The 25,469-nt window shown below is 34.6% G+C and overlaps 2 protein-coding genes across 2 annotated transcripts in view; both read right to left on the bottom strand.

Moving 5' to 3' along the window:
* LOC150094146 (uncharacterized) overlaps positions 1-4,789 on the bottom strand; it is a 29,031-nt gene extending 24,242 nt beyond the window's left edge. Inside the window, exon 1 of the mRNA XM_090412232.1 lies at positions 4,587-4,789. Coding sequence (XP_090268358.1) covers positions 4,587-4,589 — 3 coding nt within the window. The 5' untranslated portion in view covers positions 4,590-4,789. The remainder of the gene's footprint in view (positions 1-4,586) is intronic.
* A 13,129-nt stretch (positions 4,790-17,918) lies between these two features.
* Positions 17,919-25,469, bottom strand: part of Ppcs (phosphopantothenoylcysteine synthetase) — a 178,095-nt gene continuing 170,544 nt past the window's right edge. The window contains exon 8 of the mRNA XM_090412409.1: positions 17,919-19,146. The gene's annotated coding sequence lies outside the window, so the exon portion shown is untranslated. The remainder of the gene's footprint in view (positions 19,147-25,469) is intronic.

Genomic DNA, 25,469 nt, shown 5'->3' with positions numbered 1-25,469 from the left:
ACAGAACCAAAGCTTACAACATGGGTTTCAATGGTAAGACTGCAATATGCAACCTTACCATTACCTGAACCAACATGCAGTATCGTCTTCAGTGGTACAAAGCGCGTGTACAGTGGGACGTGGAAGCTTGGAAAGCTGTGTTATGAGCGAATCACGCTATACTCTCTACCGAGTAGATGGATGAGTGTGGGTGTGGCGGATGCCAGGTGAACGTCGCTTACCAAAGCGCGTAACCCAAACTATAAAATTCGGAGGTGGCGGTGTGACCAGTTTTTCCTGGTTTGGCCTCGGATGTCAGTTTGTTTTGCCGTGAACTCCGAGAAGTATCTGAACATTTTGGACAATGCGATGCTTCCTACATTTTGGCGTTTCTACGGAACTGACCATTTCGCTTTCAGCAAGACAATGCGCCATGTCATAAGGCGGCTGCTGCTGTAGTTAGGCTATTTGTGAACATGAACATCACCACACTTAATTAGCCTCCACAGATCTCTGCCTTACTGAACATCTGTGGGATGAACTGAGCACCCGCCCCACAACAGTCCAGAACTTCATTACATGCTTACAGGAATAATGGTCCAAAATTCCAATTGACCGCTGTCGTACGCTTGTGGAAAGTATGCCCCGTAGGATTGCTGCAGTCATCACAGGGAAATGAAATCCTACATCTTAATGTGGGTACCATGGCTCTTTGTTCCTCACACTATGTCCATTAACTTCTTTCCAGTGCACATAAATGCTTACAGCGAAGGATATTAATATCCTCTTCTCACGAGTTAAGGATTGCACTACTAACCCTGTGTGGAAAGGGCATCTGTGAACCTACCATTTCTAGAAGACCACTCCCAAACTCTGATGAGGTAAGGGAGTGGTCATCATACCGCATCCATTGACGTTACGTGAATAGCTAACTATACTGAGGTGGAGGCTTTTTGCAATGTGAAGCCTTATGCTGTAGCTTTGTCTAACTTATGCGTGAATGAAAATTAACATGGCCTAATTCACGGTTAGACAATGCTACAGCTTAAGGCCTCACATTGCAAAAAGCCTCCACCATATCAGATTGTTATTCAACTACGGGGAACTAGAGACCACCATACATAGGCATTAAAACAATACCAATATCCAGAAGAATTTCAAATGACAGTTACTATATAGCCATCCCTTGACTTACGTCCGTGATCCCATAATATAATGGAATAAATAACATTTTCGACTATACTTTCGAAGAAGACGCAAGCGAGCGTAAAGTAAAAAGGTCTTTATTGAATGCGCTGTTCCCACTGCATAGTCAGCGACAACCTCCCTCGGCAGTCGGCATGTGGCTTCAACAGGAACTGACCATTGTCGCTTTCAGCAAGACAATGCACCATGTCATAAGGCGGCTGCTGCTGTAGTTAGGTCGGCACGTGGCTTCACCAGTTCCTCTGTTGATTCTGTGTTTGAAAAATAGGTTATTTGCGTATTTATCGTTAAATATTTCGTGATATTTTGTGCAATATGGCTCCTACACGCTCAAGAGGCAAGCAATTGATCTTGAAACGAAGTTGCAAGAGTTCAACGATAGTGGCGAAGCAACGACAAGGATTGGAAAAGCTGCTTCCATCACTCATAGAGGACCTGAACCAAAAGCGCCTCTTAGCACTATGACCATAACCGCTAAGGCACTAAATCTCTTTAACATGTTGAAGGAGAAAGCAGGACCCGATTACGACTACGAATTCAACGCCTCTTCCGGTTGGTTCATGAGATTCAAGCAGCGTTTTGCATTGAATAATGTGAAAATGCATGGTGAATTTGCGAGTTCCGATGAGAGGGCTGCAAAGGGGTTTGTGAAGAAATTGGATAAAATTATTACAGAGGAAGATTATTTATCACCGCAAATATTTAATACGAATGAGACCTTGTTTTGGGAAAAAAAAAAAAAAAAAAAAAAGGCCGAGCGGACATTCATCCATCAAAAGCTAAAATCTATGCCTGGTTTCAAAGCTCTTAAAGAATATATTACGATTCTGTTAGGGGTGGGTAATGTGGCTGGATATAAACTGAAACCATTTGTGATATGGCACAGTGAGAATCCACGAGCCTCCAAAAACATTAAGAAGCCTACTCTTCCAGTTCATTAGCAGAAATATAAGAAGTCGTGGATGACTCAAAGAGTTTGCGGATTTACATTTATGCGAGTGTAATGGAAAGCTATTGTGTGAAAGAAAATGTAGAATTTAAAATTTTATTAATTCTAGATAATGCTGCAGGTCATCGGTGTTATATCGGTGATCTTCACCAAGTTCAAGGACATGTTTCTCCCTCCAAACAACTTCATTGATCCAACCAATGGATCAGGGAGTTCTTGTAGTGGTTAAGGTTTATTATCTAAGGAGAACTTTTTCACAAGACACTTCAACTACTGAAGGAAACGACCAGACTCATGCAATTCTAGAAAGCATTCAATATTTATCATGCTAAGTTAAGGAGGATAGTAAATCCCGTATTATTTTACAGCCGGGTACGAAACTTCGGAGACCGAAATCTAAGAGTTTCATGCCGAAGAACTATCGGCGAGTCCCAGCGTAAGTCATCACTTGGGTAGTACAACACTAGGGCAACTCGGAGCAAAGGTGGAGCAAGTTCCGTCACTATCCTTAATATTTTCTCATAATGTAAAACGCAGTTCCTAGATGTATTATTGTTTTACATTATGAGGAGAGGTCACTACCCAGACCGGTTTCGACCCATATTGAGGTCTCATCAGCGAGTAGGTAGACCTGGAACATCAAGGTTTAAGTGAACCGACTGTTTACAGCCGTACCCGGCTGTAAAATAATACGGGATTTACTATCCCCCTTAACTTAATTTATGTCGCCGGAAAAATAGCCTCTTGGCTCTTTATCGTAGTAATTTATCATTCTATTAAAAATACTTATTACTGTTAAGTCCCTAATCTCTATAACTCTGTTGATTTAATGTATCGACTTACGTCCTGCCAGATGGAACGGAACCCGGACGTAAGTCGAGGGATGACTGTATTTCTTATAGTAATAGTACACAATACTGAACCATATTTATTGAGTGTCTATCCTTTTCTTTGTGTGTGCGCACGCGTATATCCACCAGATAGTTTTTGACATTAGGACGAAACTAGTTATATTTTTTCTTTAGTTTTCTTTCATTTTTTTTATTAAAAAATAAATATACTAATTTTTGTTTATTCTCTCGGCTTAATTAGTCAAAAATTTGTTACATATATTAAATCAGCTTTGAACAAACGTGACATGCTTTTCCAAACCAAGTTAAAATTTAAAACAAAGGCTATATTAAAAATGGATAGATTTAAATGATTTGTAGTTGCATTTTATTTTGTTTTTAAAGCATTCAACTGCATCCATTTGCTAAACGCCTGAAGAAATTTACGTCTTGCGTAATGACAATTTAACACTGAATATTTAATAATGTAGAAAGAGCCAATCGCCAACATAAAATTCAAGTAACGTGTACAAGGACTAATTTATACCATGATATACCATTATATATTTCACCTAAGATTCTAGTTTGGTTAGATTAAGTACTAATGCAAATTAAATCGCTAATCGTGGTTTTTTTTTAGTTAATTAATAATAATCAAGTATATAAATGCGTTTGAAAATTATCACTATAGTCGTTCTTGTTTCCAGATAGCCAACGCTGAATGACACCGTAGTCAAAGTTTCAAATGCTGTACTTACAGTCATGTCACACACTGATGATATTTTGGTCAATTCTGTCATGCCACTCGAGCAGTTTGATGAAACTAGATGGATTTTAATTTAAGCTTGGATTACAAACCATAAAATCCAAGCTTCTAATCAATCACTTTACCTGATGAGAAAGCAAGCTTCCAAATTGCCCTAGTTCTAGAGTTTCGGATAAGAACATGTGGAAAACGTTTGGGACGATCTGATAAGCCGGATTTCTGATGCCTGGAAAAAAAAAACAAAAAAACGAATGTCATCATCAGATTCCAGCTTCCTACTATCGTGAACTGTTTGAAAATATTCAATGAAGGATCACTGCTCGCATTTAGACCACAAGGTATATATGCATGTGACTGCTTTTCTTATCAAAGAGAAATTTGGCTCAACATTACAGCTTCTCTAATTACTTTGGGAACAGTATACTATCATCGCCGGATACATATACGAGGTATGAAAATACAAGAGAAAGTTACCTCACTTGATTGCAGTGTGATGTATTGCGTGCTCTCTCTCGCCTATAATTCATTTTAGGAGGAAGAGGAGCTGCCATTATTTAATGAGGAAATAATGAATTAATCATTATTTCATCAGTACGGTTCGGAAACATTGCAGAATACCTGCTGCATTTGATATTGAATATATTTAATTTTTTCCAACTCTGTCACATGACATCACATTCTTTCTTTGGTGATACATACATTAAAAGTAAAAGAAAATTCTCTCTTTATCTAAATTAACAGAAAACTGTTCATAAATGCAATACTGCACACTCTATTATTATTAAAAAAAAAAACAACAACTTCTAATTTCAACAATAAAGAACAATTGGTTAATGATGTTTGCAAAAGTACTCACCATTTCTTGACAAAAATGTGTCTACAAAAGCAATCAATTAGGTACTTCTATAAGGATTACTTAAATAATCACAAAACAAGTAAGAAAATTACGCAGAAAAATACAATCATTCCATATCAAGAATCACGCTACCCGAAAGTGAAAAAATAAAATAAAATAATTTACTTGAAATTCACTCTTAACGACATACAGAGCAGAGGAGTACTGCTACAATCGCCAAGACATATATAGCTATAGAAACACGATATATCCAATTCTGTCTGGTGTTGTATGTGACTCCATCTAGTGGCAAGAAGGTTGACTGTTGTCGGAAGTCAACAAATTATACTACATTGTTATAGCAAAATTTGTTGGTTATTTATTTAGTAATAATTTTTATAAAAACATTTGGATAGAAGGTTTTTCTGATCAGCATACCTAATAAGTAACGAAATATAGGAAAATTCAGCAATTCACTTAAAATCATATATTATTATTATTATTATTATTATTAGGGCAACTCCAAGGAGTCCTTAGACATCATGTCCATCATAACTATTCGACATTCACACAGTGTCTATCATACTTTGCCTTGAACTCATTCACTGTCATAGCACCCATAACAGACTGGCAGCTTATTCCACTCATTCACCACTCTAAAAGTAAAAAACCCAGCTCTAACTCCCTTACTAACCACACTCTTGCCCCTTCCATGGATGTTCCCTAGTCCTCCCATCACCAGTCCTGTTCTCAAGAATATCCTCTGAATTAATCCTATAGAAACCCTTCAGCAATTTGAATGTCTCCCCACCTATCAACCAATTTCGGCAACACACAAATCTTCAACCTGTTTTCATAAGGTTCATTCTATAGACCTGCTATCATCTTGGTCATTCGCCTCTGGATCCTCTCAACCTCCTCCCCATCAAGAAGAAACCCAGGTGACCAGATCTGGGCACAGTAATCAAGATCGGATCTTATCCAAGGCTCGATACAGAGGAACAATAACTTGCTTATCTCTGCTCGTCAAAGTATTCTTCAGCATCCAAGTGATTTGATGAGCTGATTTAGCCACTTTTGCGATGTGCCCCCTAAACTTCAACTCCCTATCCACCAACACTCCCAGGTCCCTGGCCTCATCAATCTCCTGGAGTACAGTTCCACCAATGTGATATACTGTTACTAATCTTTTCACTCCAAAATGCATAACCTTACATTTTGCCACATTAAATTAACATACATTCTCCTTAGCCCATATCAGCAATCTACCCAAATCATCCTTTTGCCCTACCCAACTTAGCATCATCAGTGAACAAATGATCCTTCCCTATATCGTTAATGAACAAATTAAACAGCAGTGGTCCAAGAACAGAACTCTGCGGCACACCACTAATCACAGGCCGTCTTTTGGACTCTACTCCTGAGTAAACTACTCTCTGGTATCTCTCCATCAATCACCCTCCTATCCATCTCACCAACCCTATATCCATTCCCATATGTTGCAGTTTATGGATTAGACTTCCATGTGGTATCCTGTCACAGGCCATAGCCAGGTCCAGCAGTATCACTGTAAACCCATTACTTACCCTTATCCAGTTCAGCCGTCACTGTTATAAAACCTGAGCAAGTTACTGAGGCATGATCCACCCTTCACAAAACCATGCTGTCCCCTATACAGTATCTAATTTTCATCAATCCATTCCTGTATTTTACCCTTGACTACTTTCTCCAAGATCTCGACGACTCCTGATATGCTGATCAGTCGATAATTTGCGATAGTAGTCTTGGATCCTCCTTTATGCAGTGGAATAATAATCAAAATATCAAATAATCAAATATCACTTGTGAAGTAAATAAAACTGCGGTTTTCTCTGTTACTGTAGACACCACACATGCTATCCCAAAAGTAAATTAAGTTTGATTATTATTATATATATCGTTTATGATCACTGGCACCACACATGCTATCCCAAAAGTAGATTAAGTTTGATTATTATTATATATCGTTTATGATCACTGGCATTCAATTACACAGAAACTTGTAAATCTAAATCCAAATTTGAAATGAAACTAATTTTTGAAGATTAATTTTAGAACAGAATAATAAATGTAACATTAACTTTTGCAATTTTCCATTCAGGGACGTCCACAACATACAGTGAAAAGAGGAAATATATAAAAGAGTATTTCGAGTAATTTATTATCGATAATTGATTTGTTAAGTTTTCTATGAACCGGTTCTGCAAAAATTGTTGAAAAAACCCCAAGGTCAAGTTAAATTTCTGGGTCACACCATCCCGAATTTTATATGAATATCACTTGTGAAGTAAATAAAACTGCAGTTTTCTCTGTTACTGTAGACACCACACATGCTATCCCAAAAGTAGATAAATTTTATTATTATTATATAGGTATCTCCAAGGAGTCACTTGTCATGGGAGATCCATTATTCATACAGTATCTATCATACTGCTCATTAAAATCATTCACCGACGAAGCACTCAACCACCCCTGGCAACCCACTACATCCTCCAAGCAAAATATCTAGTCCTAACACCATTGCTAACCACACTCTTACACAATTTCCATGGGTGATTTTTTTTTTCTGCCTAACTGCCATGTACTGAAGTATTCAGTCAATTCTATAAAACCCGTTTAGTAACTTATATGCCTCAATATAAGTTACTGTAGAAAGTTATTTCTTCTTTTTTTGCTTATCAACCAGTTTTTGAAGCCCATAGACCTTTGATCTACTCTCATAGGAAGAGTTCCATAGACCTGCCACACCTTTGTGACTTGCCTCTTCATTATAGTGACCAGATTATCCAAAGACTAATGCTGGACATGTTCCACTGGTTGCATAACTTTTGTTTCCTGTTTTGCAGGTTTGCCTTCCCTCCAGACTTATATTCTAAAATTGCTGAATTTCTTCTTATCCCAACAGAAACATAATCATACCTTTTTAATAAAATATTCTGCTTTTATTCTTGTTATTATTACTAATTAATAATATTATTACTGCTAAACTATAAAGAAATTTTTATTTACATTCTCAATAACGGATGCAAAAGTAAATATCCAAAAAAACTTATTTCCTCTCAATCACAGGCATCAAAGCTAGCCATCTAGTTTTACTGTAGCCTAGTATTTTGTGATATTCAACTTCTGCTTCTTCACAGAGTTCTTTCAAAGATTCTACTCTGACAGCGTAAATGTAAAAATGGCTATAAATTTTTGTTACAATAGACTCTATGTCTAGTGGTAAAAGATCAGCAGCAGTTTGAATGGTATCAGGGATAAATGCTGGTCTTGAAATTCACGCTTGCTCTTGTTATCATTCGGGGAGTGAGAGATGTGATCGAAGTGTGATTAGTGGAGTAATGAATTACTGACCATTTAAAACTATATATTTACGGTTATAGACTATATATTACAGTTGTTCTTTATGAGCTGGTCAATAACACTGTCATAAAAAGTTGGTTGTAACTTAATTTTCCCAAGCAACACACACACATACTTGTAAAGGCTGGCTGAAGCTCACTGGCTAGAGCTACGTTGAGCGTATGGCCTGTGTTTAAGCAACAGAGTGAAACGAAGTGAATGGCTATGCATGCATGAAATCACAGTGCTGCTGCGAGGACCCGGAAGCTCCTACAACTGAGCAAGCCAAGGTAGCTTTGACTAGACGAGCAAGCATCAGTCTTTGATATACAATGCAAAGCTAAATTATTGCGACTCAAGCTTAAGACGTCTTCTGTCTACAAAAATAAACGCCTAAATGGAATGCTTATAAATGCATGCATTTATTAACAAATAAATATTACTTCTTTCTCAATTAATGAGCTTGCATAGCAAGCATGGAGAATTCGCCCCTGCATGGTATTGTGAACTATATGAGCTGCACAACCATACACTATGTAAATTATAGTAGTAAAAACAAAACATAAAACGTTGCCATTACATAAATTTAGATTACATTAATTGACGATGATAATTTTGTCGAACTTTAAAAGTTTTGCATATAATCAAAAACTAATTTTACATGTAAAAGCTCCTCAGAATAAACAACTAATGTATGTTCGTAGTTTCCTCTTTCTGTTAAAGTGAATAAAATATTTCAAATGCTGTACGTTTTGCTGTACAGGACCGGTAAATGCTGTACATCTAGTCACATAACTCTTGATCCTTTCCACCACTTCATTCCCATGGAATCTGGGTGGCCAGATCTGCATGCAGTAGTCCAGATGTGAACTTACTTAAGTGGAATAATAACTTCTCTATTCCAGCTTGTTAGTGTGTTATTCAACAACCATGTAATCTGATGCACTGTTTTGGCTACCTCTGCAACAGCCTCTAAACAGCACATGTGGACTCCACAATTAACCCCCCCCCCGACACACACACACCAAAGTCCCTGGCCTCAACAGCTTCCTGCTGTTCAGTTCCATCAATATAGTTCACAGCTTGTGATCTCTTCCCAAAGTGCATCACCTCACACTTGGCCACAATAAACTAGCAGCTTTTTACACTTGTTCACACTGCTTATCTATTTAACTTATGTTGCAGGGGCTCTACATCACCTTCATTTACAATCATTCTTCTCAGCTTTGCATTATCAGCAGACAACTGAATATTTCCCATTAAATAATTTCCTGTATCACTGATGTACAGATTAAACAGAGGTCTAAGTACATCCTTCTCCTGGACTCAACTCCGTAAACCACTCTTTGATATCTGTGCACCAGTCACCATGTAATCCAAATCCATCCCCGTTTGCTCCAATTTATGCAACAGAGTTCTACATGGAATTTTGTCATTTGCCTTTACAAAGTCCAGCAGTATCATTGAATAGCCATTTTGCTTATCTAATCCACTGTCACTTTATTATAAAAAGTAAGCAAATTACTAAGGCAAAAGAACTATCCTTCACAAATCCATGACAAAGCTCCTTACAAAGTATCATATTCCTATTCACCCAGTCTGAATTCCATCTTTCACCAAAATCTCAATACCTTAACCACCACTCCTGAAATGCTGATTGGCTATAATTTGCTATTTCTGTCTTGGCATAATGATAAAATTCTTTTGGATTGCCTTTAGCCTGCATAGCCAATTTCTTTTCATACTCCAATTCAGCTTTCTGCACTTTCTGCATCATTACTTTTCTGGCCTTCACATTATATATTTCATAACTCCTCTCACTCTTATTCTCACAATATTCTTTCCACATGATCTTCTGTTTATGGATGTCTTGCTTAATAAGGTTGCACATCCATTTCACTTCCACATTATACATTCTTCAAACTCTACAGAAAAACATTCAGATGCTACCTCATTTAAGCACTTTTTTTGAAGATTCTCATGCATTGCTGCATTTATAGCACCAATATAATTAGATACTTCCCAAGAACGCAGGACATGATCACTGTCACCAACTGGCAGTAAAATAGTCATTCTTAATTGAGACCCTTCTGATACTATTAACAAATCTAGTACCCCTTGACCGTGACTTCTCTTCTTTCACATGCTGCTTGAGAAAGTTGTCATGCAACAATTCAATAAATTCCTTTTCATTCTTATTATGAGATTTCTCTTCTACCCAATCAATGTTTGGATAATCAAAGTCACCCATCACGATCACTTGTTTAGTACTCATGAAGCTAAATTGGCAATGCATTTTATCATTCTGCAACTGAGCCATCAGGTCTGTAGCAACATTCTATCATATATTTCATTCTGTAAGGCCACCACTTCACACCAGATAGGCTCAAACTCATTGCTACCATAATTACCCTAACTTGCCTTAAGTCGTTTGTTATCATTAGTAGTAGTCCCCTCCTCTCCTATCTCTTCAGTCATTACTAAAAATAGTATACCCTTTACACTCAATCCCAGTTACCATATCTGATTCTGATAACCAGGTTTCATTACATTCAATAAAGCTATGAATTCAAATTTCTGATGCTGCTGGCATTTCTATATAGGCATAACAAATTACTACCTGGCCTAATCTTATAATTAGATATGCAATCAGTTTGGTTCTGTTGTAGAACTTTCTCTTTTCCCCTCCTGAGACATACTCAAAAGATCTGAACTCAAAGCATATATTTACAACCCTTTTCCAGTTGCATAACCATGTTCAAAAGCCATTAATATATTTATTGTGTTTGCATACCATAGCTGAACTTTCACACACACATTCATTCCTCCCTTGACGAACTAGTTTTCCTGACTCACTGCATTAGGTCTTATCCCGATAAGTAATTTTTCCAGGCTCATCATCAAATTCCTGACCTTTACCCTCAAGGAGTGTACAAAATATGACAGTGCTACATGAAAAATTTACATCATAATTAACTTCCTATCTATAATTTTCTGCCAAATCAATCTGTTACCTCTCAAGGAATCCAACATTGTTAGATCTTATGTTTTTATATTCTAAGGCACTTTTTATCGTATCAATCCACCTATATATTGGTCTTCCTCTGAGTCTTTTTCCTGTCAACTGGCAGAGAACACTTATTTTGCTAATCTTTCCTCTCCTATTCTGTTTAAGTGACCATACCACCCGAGATTAGCTCTGCTAACACATTCCTAGATGCTAGCATCAAGTTCTTTCCTGATATCCTTGTTTTTAATATGATAATGCCATTAATGCCAACTGTTCATTCTCCTAATCTTTCTCAGAACTCTCATATCTGCAGTCTTTAGTCTTTGGTCAAGTGTTTTACTTCTGACCCAGCTCTCAGATCCATAAATTAAAATGGGTTTGAACACTGTCTTGTATACAGCTAATTTAGTGTTTTGATTAATTTCTCTCTTATTCCATATAAATTTATTCGGTTGACTTTCTACCACACCAGCTTTGTTGATTCTGTTGTCTATTTCCATATTTAATTTACCATCTTCACTAAAAATTGTGCCTAAGTAGCTGAAATGTTTTCTTGTTCTATATGTTCTCCATTCAAACACAGTTGACATTTTCAATGATTCAGCCTATTTTCATTGTCTTTGTCTTGTTATTGTTGACCTTCATACCATATCTATTACAACAGTTATTTAATTTAGTCAGGGAATCTTACAGACTCCCTGAAACAAGGAGCTGACATTAACATCTCCAATTTTGATACCAGGTTTAATACCACTTTCCCTCATAATGTGATCCATATAGATAATGAATAACAATGTGCATCCTTGTCTGACACCAGATTTAACAGTAAATCATCTCCCTACTTCCTACAATTCTAGCTGCTGACTTACAACTCAAATAAAGACACAATTCAAATAAAGACTAAGACTTTTTTACAGGCTCCTGATGCTAAATGAATTCAAGTGCAGGATGTCTCTCTTACAAGTCTTTTCTGCCATCAAATGCATTCTTGACTGCCATTGTTCTGCAACGTATATGTGCCACATCAACAATATGTATAAATAACTCCTTACAGACTTATAAAAGAATAAATTAATTCAGTATTATTAGCAAAAATATGAAAAACCTTATCTTTCAAGCAGAATTATGAATTTATTACTATACAAGTCTTTTCTGCCATTGAATGCATTCCACACATAGAAAAACTCATATCCATTTCTCCTACACAGCCTGAATATTGAATCATTTGCTATCATTGCCCTCCTTCTTACCTCAGTAATGTTGTATCTTGGTAGCAAACCTAATGATACTATTGATCTACATAACTCCTACTCAATTTACCCTCCTGACCTGGGGTATACAGAATGATATTATTTCCTCCAGATATTCCCATGAACTGCGAACATTTTTCCCTTGCAGAACTTTCCATAAATATCCCTTCTTAATTGGAACTCCCACATGTTTTTCTCTTTCCCAAGTCAAGACCACATGATCACTTTTCCCAGTTGGAGGCAATGCAGTGACCCTAGTTATGGACAGGTCTTCTGCTCCTGTAATAAGATTCAACACTCTCATATCCCTAGTCCCCTCTGTCACATTCTGCTTCATGTAATTATCTCTAAGTAAGTGTATAAATTCCATTTCCTTCTGCTATGTGATCTTTCCTCCTTCCAATCTATGTCTCTGAAGTTGAAGTCCCCAATAATAATTACCAACTTGCACTCACACTGATGCATGTCTTCCACATCATCCCTGGCCTGTAGCAGCAGCCAATTTTATATTTTGTCCTCTTGGCCTCAATCTCACACCAGATTGACTCAAAAGAACTGCTACCTGCCTGACCGACTCCTAATCTTATTGGATGCAATTCATCTGCTATCATCAGAAGTACCTAACCCCTGTCCTATCTACTCTATCCTCCCTGAAAATGTTAAATCCATCACATTCTATCCCTGTAACTATGTCATCTATGTTAGCCAAGTCTCACTAATGCCTTTAACTTTTAGAGAGATTGCACTAACCAATGTCCAAAACTCTTCCCTTTTATTCCTGATGCTTCTAGCATTAGTATGTAGAAACTGCAACATCTCCCTTAGGGCCCCAAACTATCTTTACATCCTGAATTGGCTACCCCATTCAATATTGGTACACAATAAATAACGGAAAAAACTCACGTAGAAAGATTATTTATTAGTATAATTTTCATCTTCAGTACATTAAGCTCAAAATTAAACACTAACTGACAATTCCAAAAAGCGCCACCTAAGTAGCTGGTGTAAGATAACTAATAAATAATCTTTCTACGTGAGTTTTTTCCTTTATTTATTGTGTACCGATATGTCTACTCACGGTTTACCTCTTTTAAAACCCATTCAATATTGTTGCCCGAGAGTTTGCTTCATGGATGCTTTCACTCACTCACTCACACTCACACTTGTCTGCATCTGTCCTAATTGCTTTAGTTTTCCTAACTTTGCACTTCCACACTCTCAGTGAACAAAGCTCTCTTCAGACACCTAACTCAGAATCCATTTAAGTGCAATCCATCAGCATTTTACAAATCTTTCCATCTATCAAACTCAGGCCATAAGTCCACAAATTCTACCATTTCTTCTGCACAACCTGCATATCGATTCATTAGCTATCATAGTCTCCTTTTCAGTTTGCCTCTATCATAGCATAGCATAGCAACAGATTCACAAACTTTACTCGCTGTTCTTTTTTGCTTCTTCCAACAACTCTTTTACAATAATTCATTCACTTTCCCTTTTTGCATTCTGACAGCATTACGAATATTGTTGATAAATTTGTAAATAACTATTTGCTTATGCTCATTCCCTTGATTATTCTTACAATTTTCTTTTTTGGCTTTGGATTCCTTGTTTTCAGTTTGACTAATCTCTTGCTGTTTCTGCAGTATTTCAATCTCTCTCTCTCTCTCTCTTTCTCTCTCTCGGTCCTATGAAGGACTATATGTAAGTGTATAATTTCTTTATTCAAGTCTTCTACATTCTCCTGAACTTCTGACACCATACTTTCAGCCAATATTATCACTAATGTTTACATTTTTTGGTCTTGTATCAATGCTCTCTACTTTACTATCACATAATTTGGTCTCTTCACATTCAAAGCATTTTATTACACACTCTCTCACCAGTTTCACTCTCCTTCCACAAATTTTTCAACTTTCATAAACAAATACATCTCACAAATTTTAGACTACACAAAATCACACAAATTTAGCTTGTCTGCAGAACAATGGCAGGCTTTAGCCTGCCATTGTTCTGCAATGTATATGTGCCACATCAATAATATATCTAAATAACTCCTCACAGACTTATAAAAGAATAAATTAATTCAGTATTATTAGCAAAAATATGAAAAAAAATCTTATCTTTCAAGCAGCATTATGAATTTATGACTATACAAGATGATTTTTCCATTTATAACTTATTTCTCCTTAAATAACTTGATCATAGTGGAATAATCCTATTGGTACTGTGGGTTTTGTTTAACTAGTGGTTGTTTCAGTTTCATATTCTAATTTGTTATGTTGTGTGCAGTCATTATCTGTTTCAGTTTTTGATCCCCGATAAAATACAATATTATTTTGATTATTTGAGAGTTTATTTCCCTTATTAGTGTTATCGACTATATTTCATATAGGAATTTCTCAATATCCCTTTACACCACAGGTGATGCAGTTCCTTTCAGTTCCCAGAGAATTCACTTTTCATTTCTCATCTGTCCATAGATATTTGTAGGATTAACTTTCTGTTCCAATACTGAAGTTTTTTTATTTCAGAGATTTGGGAATAATGATATCTACTTTGCTCCTGTCTAACCAGCCTCCCATTTATTTCTATCAATCCCATTACACTTCTCAATGCTCTTAATTATTCAATTGATTATCAGAAGTAGTTTATCAAAAGAGCATGAATTCAGCTAGAATCTCACTTAAGAGTTACATCGAATGTAATTCATTACGTAACATAACTTTCATTAGAAATTTCATCATTAATTTCATTATTAATGCCAGAGGACTATGTTTTGTGTCACAGAGGTGTAAGAGCAGCAACTTAAGAGAGACTTTTGCCACTCATGTTCAATTGAAGAGACATCATCTTAATGAAGGTTCTATTCACATATTGCAGCTTTCTTGTTTAACAGTTTTTAAGAATACTTGTCAATCTCTTGATTCACTGTTTAATGCATGATATACAGGATCATAATATAAAATGTTCTAAGCTGCTGGATCAAATGGATTCTATATGAACAATAAAGTGAGTTTTGTGTGAATTAACTATAGAATCATACATATACCACAGTAAATATTTACATGATAAATTTATTATGTAAATGTTTTATCTTATGTAATCATAAGACATCAGTACAAAACAGCAAACAACATTAAGGAATTGAATAAAAAAACAGTAGAGTGCATGCATTAAATTGGAATCCCTCTATATATATACGGTTGCATGTTCATGAATTAAAACTAGTGAGCTAAAAATAATTAAAATTAGTTAAAAATAAATAAAATACAATAGATTACAAGTTTATTTAATACAATTGAGGATAATAATTTCCCACACTTCTGGAATAGTGAGACAGTACATTTATTTTTACTGTGGTATACATAGGATTCTATAGTTATGGATACTCAACAGGTCTCATTACACAAGAAATTGTGTAAATGGGTATATGAAATAGGATGCAAACTTCTTGATTGAGTGGTATCACTGGGAGTTAGATGACTGAAGGATTCTTGTAATGCATTTATGAACTCATTGAATTAGTCTCCACCTGTGACACACACACACAAATGAAGTTTATATGATATACTTTGAGCTCATCATGTTCAGAATCAACTCCTTAAATTATCATCATGATCAAACCTCTGGCTAAATATTTATATAAATATTTTATACTTTTGATACACATAATACATTGGCATTTATGTGTGCATCATATATCCACAGAAGTCAAAAACTGTAAGAACTACATTTCAATCATCTAAACTGATGTAAGTACGAGTAGTGATGTTCAGTCACTTTATGGTAATAACCATGTCTCTAAGAGAATGAATATGCACCACAGTTTTTCAAAAGTTTTCAAAAAATTCATCTTATATGCAAGGACTGCTGGGATTATTTCTTGTAGCATAGTCTCCATTTGTCCCACGTAAAGCAATTTTGAAATTTTAAGTAATAGCCTTTATCAGGTAAGTAACTGCATCACAAGTAAGAATTACAGTTTTCAAGTTTTCCAAGGACTATTTGTCTCAACAAGCAATTCTAAAATCTTAGATAATGATGTTTATCAAGTAAATACGTTGAAATAAATGTTACAGTTTTCAAATTTAGAATAAGGTCATGTGGGAGACTGTTCACATTTTTGCACTCAAACATATACATAGTAATTTATAAGTGAAACTCCTTCTCCCCCCACTTAAAACAAATATGTAATTCTCAGTTCATAAAGAAACGTTTTGATTGTTTCATAATTTAGCAGAGTTTTAAAATTAATGGCAATATTCTAGCATGTCTGTGTTTTGCAAATGATATAGTTTTTTGGGCAGAAGATCTAGAAATAAAGTTAAGAGAACTAGCCTAGGTGTCTAGTCAAAGTGGATGATGAATGACAATATAATATATAAAAAAAGAACACAGCTAATTAAAAATATTAATATAAAATTTTTACCCATGTTTTATAGGCATCTTTTCAGTATGACAAATAGGACAAAAGTTCACACATCACCACCACCACCACAAACAAAACAGAAAAAAGAACGTTAACACTAATGATTTAGTAAGGCAACAATAGACAATGAAAGTCGAAAGAGTTAAAAGGTGATTAATTTTGACAAGCAAAGTTAAAAAGCATTATTTTTGATAAAGGGAATAAATATAGTCTTAGTCTTTAATAATACCTCAGAACTTTCCTTGTCCAGTCATTCCATAGAACAAAAGTTCACACACACAACAACAGAAAAATCAACAATGCAACACTAATGATTTAGTTAGGTGACATTGGATAATTAAAGTCAAAAGAGTTAAAAAGGTAATTATGACAAGCAAGTTAAGAAGTGCTACTTCCCATAAAAGGAATAAATGTAGTCTTAGCCTCTGATAATGCTTCAGAACTTCACTCATTAAAGTTATTCCATAAGAAATCCGTTCTTCTTGTGTAGAATTCTGGTTTGTTCCAAGTTCATAGTACTTGATGTAACATGTTTTTGTGATGAACAAAGATGGATCTTCCAGAATGATCAAGGTGGTAGACCACAGGAGCAAGAAACCTGGTACAGGTGTCTACTAGATCCACAGGGGATGCCTGCTGGTCTTTAGCTGATGAAGGAAAACAGGAAATTTTGCCAATTTTACAGAGATGATGAAATGCTACTTTAATATTTTACAAATGTGTTCAGATACTTTGACATCCGTTATGGATATTGATATGAAACATCTTCCAGAGAGGAAGAATACGAAGTTCTGCAAGTTCCAATAACTTTGTTGAAAACAGACTCATTGAAACCATTATGTATGAATAATTTAATGTGCAGTATTCTGTTTTGTAATATGGCTTCAGTGGAACATATGAGGCATGCACAATGAATCAAGGTTTTAATAGTGTCAGATTTCTCACATGGATGTTGGTGAGACTATATTGGATAGATGTAATGACCTGTATGTGTTTTTTGAAAGATGAAAAATAATTGAAATCTTCCATGAAGTTAACTGTATCTTTAGCTGAACAGCATTAATCTTTAGTATATAAGTATGGAGCTCTAATGTAGAACTGGTCCAAATAGCAAAAATATCATCAACATACCTATGTTCATATGTAATGGTTTCATCTAGTCCTTTATTAACTAAGTTATCAGTAGTTATTAGAGAAAACCTCATCTTCTTAGGAAGTAGATAAGTCAAAATGGTATGAAAATATAATGGTACAAAAATAATTTAACAAGAAACATGTCATGTATTTTGATGAATTTTTATTTTTTACTAAATTTATCATATATTTTGAAATTTACAGTCCTTATATATATTATCCAAAAATAAAGGCAATCATTTGTTGTAACAACAATTATATCTCAGACTATTTACAGTGGTATTAAAAAATAACAGTGAATATTGAAAACATTTTTCTTAAATCATTCATCCACAGATAAAAACATAACAAAAACATATACCAATATTTTAAATTCTATTTACTACAACACAGACTTTTTTTAAACAGTTCAGTGTTTGAATTATACCATTAGCTAACTCTCCAGTCCAGGTTGCAGATACGAAGGATTTTCAATATTATAATGGAATTGCATATCCCATATTAAGTTTTTTTTAGTTAAAGTTTTTAACATCATGCTAAAACTGCATACATGTAAGTGGTAGATTAGGTGGTCACATTTTTTACAAATTCATCCCTATGGTAGGAGTTTTTTTAAAACATTTTCATATGAAATGAGTATTTATTTTTGGACATTAACATTATTTTCTTAACAAAACTGCTACACCTAATGAAACATATCTATAATCATTTTCATCAGGTTTTTATTTTATTTTATTTGCAGTGTGTAGTAAATCTATGTTACTTGGAATGTATGCATAATGTATACAGTTATAATAAAAGAAAATTATATATTATAAAATAAAAAAATAACAATGAAAATTTAATTTTTAAAATGCATGTATTACCATGAAAATATTCTTTAATAAAAACATAGTGGTTGCTGAATTTCAACCATAATCTCACAAAACGCATCTCCCATATAGACTATACAAGATTTAATTTCCTCTAACTTATCACTCTTAATTATACTGACAATCTGTAAAGGCCTCCTTATTACTGGCCATTACTCCTCCCCCACCCCCCTCTTCATCTTTAAATTTGTTCCTGACCCTCAAAAGCTCAGGTATCTTGAATATATTATTCAAGTTACTTTCATGCCAACAAATTATGATAGTATGCAATTTACTCCACCAAATCATGATTTATTATATCATTAACATGTAAAATCCTCTTAAAACTGGTTGTTTACTATAACAAAGCTACCCTTTCCCAAATGTTGTTGTGTTGCTTTTCCCACTTCCATCTAAAAGCATTATGCAATGTGGTTTATTCTGCTATAAAACATTTAGTATACAGTAATAAATTGGACAGTTGCAAAGATGTTACTCTAGTCTATTTTGCGATATTCTTGTTCTGCATAAAGAAAAAAATGATCATAAATATGAAATAATGTTGAATAGCTATCATAAAACATTGTTTTAAATATCACTATTAATAAGATTTTTTTCTCATTTAAAGAAAAATGTGGAAAATAAATATGCCTTTCAATGTAATTTACATTATTTTGGTATCAACAGAACTACTATAACAAAATTATGAGAAAAACATGCACTAAGGAGCAGCTGAATTACAGAGAATTTTTTTCTTCAGCACAATATGCAACACAACACTATTGCAAAGGTGGTGAAGAAGGACACTGACCTGCAGAGAACAACGGTCTTATCATTCCGTTGTTCTCTGATCAGACCACACTTAGACTATTGTTTTCAGATTTGGTCCCCAGGATTTGAAGGGGATAAATTAACTGTGGAAAGGGCACAGAGACGGATGACAAAGATGGTTTCAGAACTGTACAATTTTGGTTATGAGGGAATGTGGACTGCAGAGTTTGGTGGATAGAAGAAGGAGAGGTGATATGATTGAGACTTTTAAACTGTTGAGAGGTGGTTACAGGGTTGACACTGGGGAGTTCTTTCACTTGGTTGAACAGCATGAAGGAGTGATGACAAGAGGCCATCCCTGGAAGTTACGAAAGGAAACTGTGAGCAAGAAGGTTAGGAGTGGTTTCTTTGCATGGAGGGTGGTTGAGCCGTGGAATGCATTGCCTGATGGAGTGGTGAGAGCGAGAACGGTCAATGAGTTTAAGGAGTGGTATGATAGACTTTGTGTTTCTTAGGGAACGGGGGGATCTCCCCTTGATGAGTCTTGACAGACTTTATGTTCTTAGGAAGGACCTCCCACGATGAGTCTTTTGACTCCATGGAGGCCTGAATAATAATAATAATAATAATATTTTACAAACTGTTAAAAATCATAATTGATATTTTAAGTCATCATCATCATCATCGTACGTATCAAGGATTTAGGCCTAGCATGGCCTGTTCCGGCCTTAGAAGTCATCGTTGAATCCTTTAAGAGGACATCCTGGTTTTCTTTTTCCTAATGGCTTGTACTTTAAGGCTTGTTTTGGTAATCTTTCTGTTTTCATTCTTTGAACGTGTTCCATCCATTTATATTTATATTTTTTAATTTTTTCTATTACTGGTTCTTGATTTAATTCTTTTTTATAGTATTTTCGTTTCTTTTGGGATCAAATAGAGTATACTTTGCAGTTTTTCTCATAAACTTCATTTCTGCTGTTGTTAATCTTTGTTTGTCTTTTTGTTTTATTGTCCAGATTTCACTTCCATACATTAAGACCGGTAAGGCTAATGTATTGTATACTTTTAGCCTGGTTTGGTTTAAATATAGAGTTAATTACACCTGTTATTTTTAAATATTTTGCAATTTTTACGTTTATATCTTTTTCATTTTCATGTGTGATCATACATCCTAGGTAGTTAAATGAATTCACCTGTTCTAAGATCTTGTTATCTATTACTATTTTAGTTCTTGCTGGATCTTGTCCTTTAAAGGCCATAGTTTTTGATTTTTCCGTTGATATTATCATACCATAATCTTTGGATATCTCATTTAGATTTAAAATAGCTTTCTGTAAGTTATCTTCAGAAGTTGTAATTATTATTTGGTCGTCTGCAAAGAGGAGAGTGTTTAAGTTAACTGTAGGTGAAAGTTTAATTCCTTGATGTAAATTTTTACTCCATTTTATTATTATTTCATTTAAGTAGATATTAAAAAGAGTTGCTGAGAGGGGACATCCCTGTCGGACCCCTTGGTTTATCTCTCTTGTATATGATAGCTTTTAGGATATTATTTGGTATTTGTCTTTCTTTTAATATGTTAAATAATATGTTTCTTTTAAATTTGTCAAATGCTTTTTCAAAGTCAATAAATGCAATATGTGTTTCTAAATTATATTCTCTTCTTTTCTCTATTATTAATTTTAGCCAAAAGGCTGGGTCTATACATGATCGCCCTTTTCTAAATCCATTCTGTACCTCTAGAATAAAGTTTTCGGAATATTTCATTAGTTTGTTATTTAAGATTCTGCTATATATTTTGTAACAGGAATTTAGTATACTGATACCTCTATAGTTTTTAGGGTCATCTCTATTACCTTTCTTAAAGATAGGAATCACAATTGCTTTTTTCCATTCTATTGGGGGGATACCAGTTGAGTAAATTTTATTTAAAAATAATAAAAGTCTTTCTTTGAATCTTGTTCCTGCATATTTATATAGTTCTGAACCTAGCTTATCTTCTCCAGGTGATTTTCCATTTCTTGTTTCTTTCAGGCTGATTTCTAATTCTTCTTCAGTTATTTCCTTTTCATTTTCGTTAATTGTTTGCCAGTTGTCTTTTTTAAAATATTTGTCTGTTCACAGTTCTGTGTAGTAATTTAGAAATTCTTCTAATTTCAATTCAGTGTTTAATTTTATGTTTTCTTTGGTATCTGCATTTAGGTGTTTCAAAATCTTATATACATTGGGTCTTATTTTATATAAATCATGTTCTAAATTAGAAACAAATTTATTCCATGATTCTCTATGTCTTTTTCTGACTTCTCTTTTACCTATGGCTTTTATTCTTTTACATTCTATTTCATCTTCTAATCTTTTACTGCTTAATCATTTGTGATAGGCTTCTTTTTTCTTTTTGATTATTTCTTTGATTGTATCATCCCAGATCTTCAGTTTTTTCTTTTATTGGATTTTTTGGTCTTTCCTAAGCTTTCATTTGCTGCTGCATTTAGTATCGTTTTTATATTAAGCCATTCTATTTCTATTTCTTCATTTTGTTTTATTTTATCTAGATATTGGTTAATTCTTTGTTCATATAGCCATTGTACATTCGTGTCATTCAATAGTCTAGTTTTATAAACAAATGTTTCAATTTTTCTTTCTGTTCTTGTTACTTGTAGCCATTTAGGTGGTAATCTTAATTTTATTTTAACAAGGAAGTGGTCACTGCTTATTTCATATCCTCTGTGAACTCTAACATCTAGTGAAAATTTTGATGTCTTTTCATTTAATATGAAGTAATCTAATATTGATTTCATCCTCTTGCTGCCCAAGTATATTTATGTATGTCTTTATGTTTATAGAAGGAATTCATTATTTTTAGGTTATTATAAACTACAAAGTCAATCAATTTTTTACCATTTCTGTTTAGAGTGTGTCCTCCATGTATTCCTATGTTATTATTAATTTTCGTGTTTCCAATTCTTGCATTTAAGTCTCCTGCTAAAATTATGTAATCATTTTTATTTATTTTATTATATATGTTTTGTAGTTGATTATAAAAATCAATATTATCCTGTTCTCTTCCTTCTTCTGGGGCATATAAACCAATTATTGTTAAATAGCCTCTATCTATTTTTATTCTAGCTTCTATTATTCTTTCATTCCATAATTTATAATGTTTTAACTGTTTTGAAAGGGAGTTATGAATCCAAATCATGACTCCTGCTTGTGCTCTTTGGTCTCTGTCGACTCCACTGTATATCACATCAAAATTTTCAGTTCTCATAGTTCCTTTCAATTTCTTTTTTGTTTCAGTGATTACTGCTATTTTAAAATTTCTTTCATTTAATAACTGGTCTAATTCTATTTCTTTATATGCTATTCCTCTTACATTCCAGTTTGCTATGTGTATTATATTTTGTCGTTTCCATTTTCGTTTTCCCTTTTCCATTCCAGGGTTGTTTCCCATAGATTCAATCCAATTATCTTTTTCTGTCAGCTTACAAGTAGGATTATGTTCTCCATGTCAGGGGACTAGCCTGACGATGGAATAGTTGTGGTAGGGCTGCTACCTTAAGGCTTCTGAACTAGCCTTCTTTCAAATTTAAACCCATAGGAGGAATAGGGTATATTGAAGGGGAAAGAGTAGATTATAGTAGAAATATAGTAAGGTTTATAGAGAGGGCATAGTTTGTAAGGCCAGAAATAACCCCATGGCCCTCGAGTACTCTAATAGCATAAGGGTCATAAAGGAAGAAGAGTTGGCTGATAAGGCCTTATAGGAAAGATTAAAGTAAGTGGATCTTCCTCAAAGTAGAAGAAGGAGAGGATAGATCCAGCTAGGGGGTCCATGGGAGTGCTGCTTCCCTTACAATCAAGATGATTGCCCCTTATGACCCTGTTGGTCCACGAGTCCTTATTTAGTATATTCGGACCACCCCACCATATATATATATACACACATGCACGTGCATGTACACACACACGTGGTGGGCTCCCCTATCCGCCACCTAGGGGACGCGCGCTCTCTAGGGGTTACAGGGTCCTCTGAGAGTGATATTTTAAGTATGATTAATATATATATATATATAGCCTTGTAAATTTTACTTTTTAAATTTCAGTAGAAGATTTTTTCACAGTTTAAGTTACTTAGCTTACAATGTTTTATTCCAAACACCGGATATTCCTTGAATTTCATTTTCAACATTGTAATATGGCTCCTTTCATAGATTCTTGAAACACTTTCTTGTAATAGTAATGTGTTCTGAAGAGGATCTACATGTTTTCCTAATCCATTTTTTTTATGCTGACAATGATTAACTGGTTTCTCCTATGAGTGAATAGAAGGTCAATACATAAGAGAAACTGCTTCACCATCATCTTAATGAAATTCCTAATATGTAACCTCAAGGGCATTCAGGACACTATGATAAAACTACATAATGTTCGAATTATTACTAGTCTCATAAAAAATTTTCCTTCGAATTAATCTGTTATTTGTTAAGATCCCTATATTGTCATTTCTTACATGTCAATCTTCTATAGCACTATGAACTGCATTGATACAATGAGATCTGGTCTTGTCTTCCACTGTTTTTTCTCCCTTCCACCCTGGCATCAAACACACCTGTTTTGCTAATTTTTCCTCTCCCGTTCTGTTTAAGTGACCATACAACCTCAGATAAGCTCCACTTACATATACTTGAATGAAACTAACATAGAGAAGTTCTTTTCTAATACTTTCATTTTTAATGTGATTCTGCCACTGATGGCATCTGTTCACTCCTCTAATTTTTCTCCAAACTCTCATATCTGTGGTCTTCTGTCTTTGATCAACTATTTTATTTGTAACCCAACTGTGGAAATTGTTACAAATGAGAATAAATTAAAGATGCCAAGAAATTATATTCTTGGTTTCATCCCTTATCCAAGTGTAAGCAAACAAATTTGCACGTGAAATCACTTTGCACACAAACTTTGTTTGCTTACGCTTAGATTCTGCCACTGATGGCATCTGTTCACTCCTCTAATTTTTCTCCAAACTCTCATATCTGTGGTCTTCTGTCTTTGATCAACTATTTTATTTGTAACCCAACTGTGGAAATTGTTACAAATGAGAATAAATTAAAGATGCCAAGAAATTATATTCTTGGTTTCATCCCTTATCCAAGTGTAAGCAAACAAATTTGCACGTGAAATCACTTTGCACACAAACTTTGTTTGCTTACGCTTAGATAAAGGATGAAACCAAGAATATAGCATCTTTAATTTATAGTATAACTGAGTGGAAAAACTTTCGACATACATACAAAAATTTTTATACAAACGTGACATTGCAGACACTTGTAATGTCTGCAATGTCAAACACCAATGTGTTGACAAAAAACAGACAATACTATAAGAAAATGTTGGGAAATTCACTTTGTAGCCCTCTTGACATGTGGCCCATTCCAGTGTATTCCCTTCAGAACACTCTCTTAAGAGTGTTCAAAAAATATGAAAACAGATTCTTTGAACACTCTTTTATCTCAGCAGAGAACTAGTTCAGCAGAGAAAAGTAATCTGTATCACTTTTAACTTAACCGAAATTAATAAATAATGCTATATTGCCAGCACAGTAAGCCAACTGAACTACTAAGGGGATGGTGATGTGCAGTATATATATATATATATATATATATAGCTTCTTTCATTCAGGCCAACCCTACCTTGTGGTGTGGCTTGCTTCAACAAATGGGACTCATGTGCTTTGGGCAAATATTGCCACATTATAAGCATACCTTCCAAAAAAAAACAAACACCTAAATAGTCAATTTCCATCACTGAGCTGTTCATTACATTGGAGGTCTGAAGTAGTTGTTGCAATATTTAGTCTCCAAAGTACGGTCTTTGGTTTCCAGTACCTATCCCTCTCCATACATGGAATGAGGGTGACATTCTTTACAGGAATGCTCATGTCAAACATGGTGTAATTAACTAGGGAGCCAGTACCTCCTCCATTTGAAGGTGCAGCAGAGTAGTTCTGCAGGATAGCTGCTAGTCAATACTCAGGACTGTGATGATAACAAGTCAGGAGGCTTTCTAACTTAGCTA

The sequence above is a fragment of the Typopeltis vanoorti genome, chromosome 22 (assembly GCF_054136105.1).
Source record: "Typopeltis vanoorti isolate ZY-2024b chromosome 22, IOZ_Tvanoo_1.0, whole genome shotgun sequence".
Lineage (NCBI taxonomy): Eukaryota > Metazoa > Arthropoda > Arachnida > Uropygi > Thelyphonidae > Typopeltis > Typopeltis vanoorti.
Note: the sequence above shows the minus strand (reverse complement) of the source record. Positions and strands in the feature narration are given on the sequence as shown.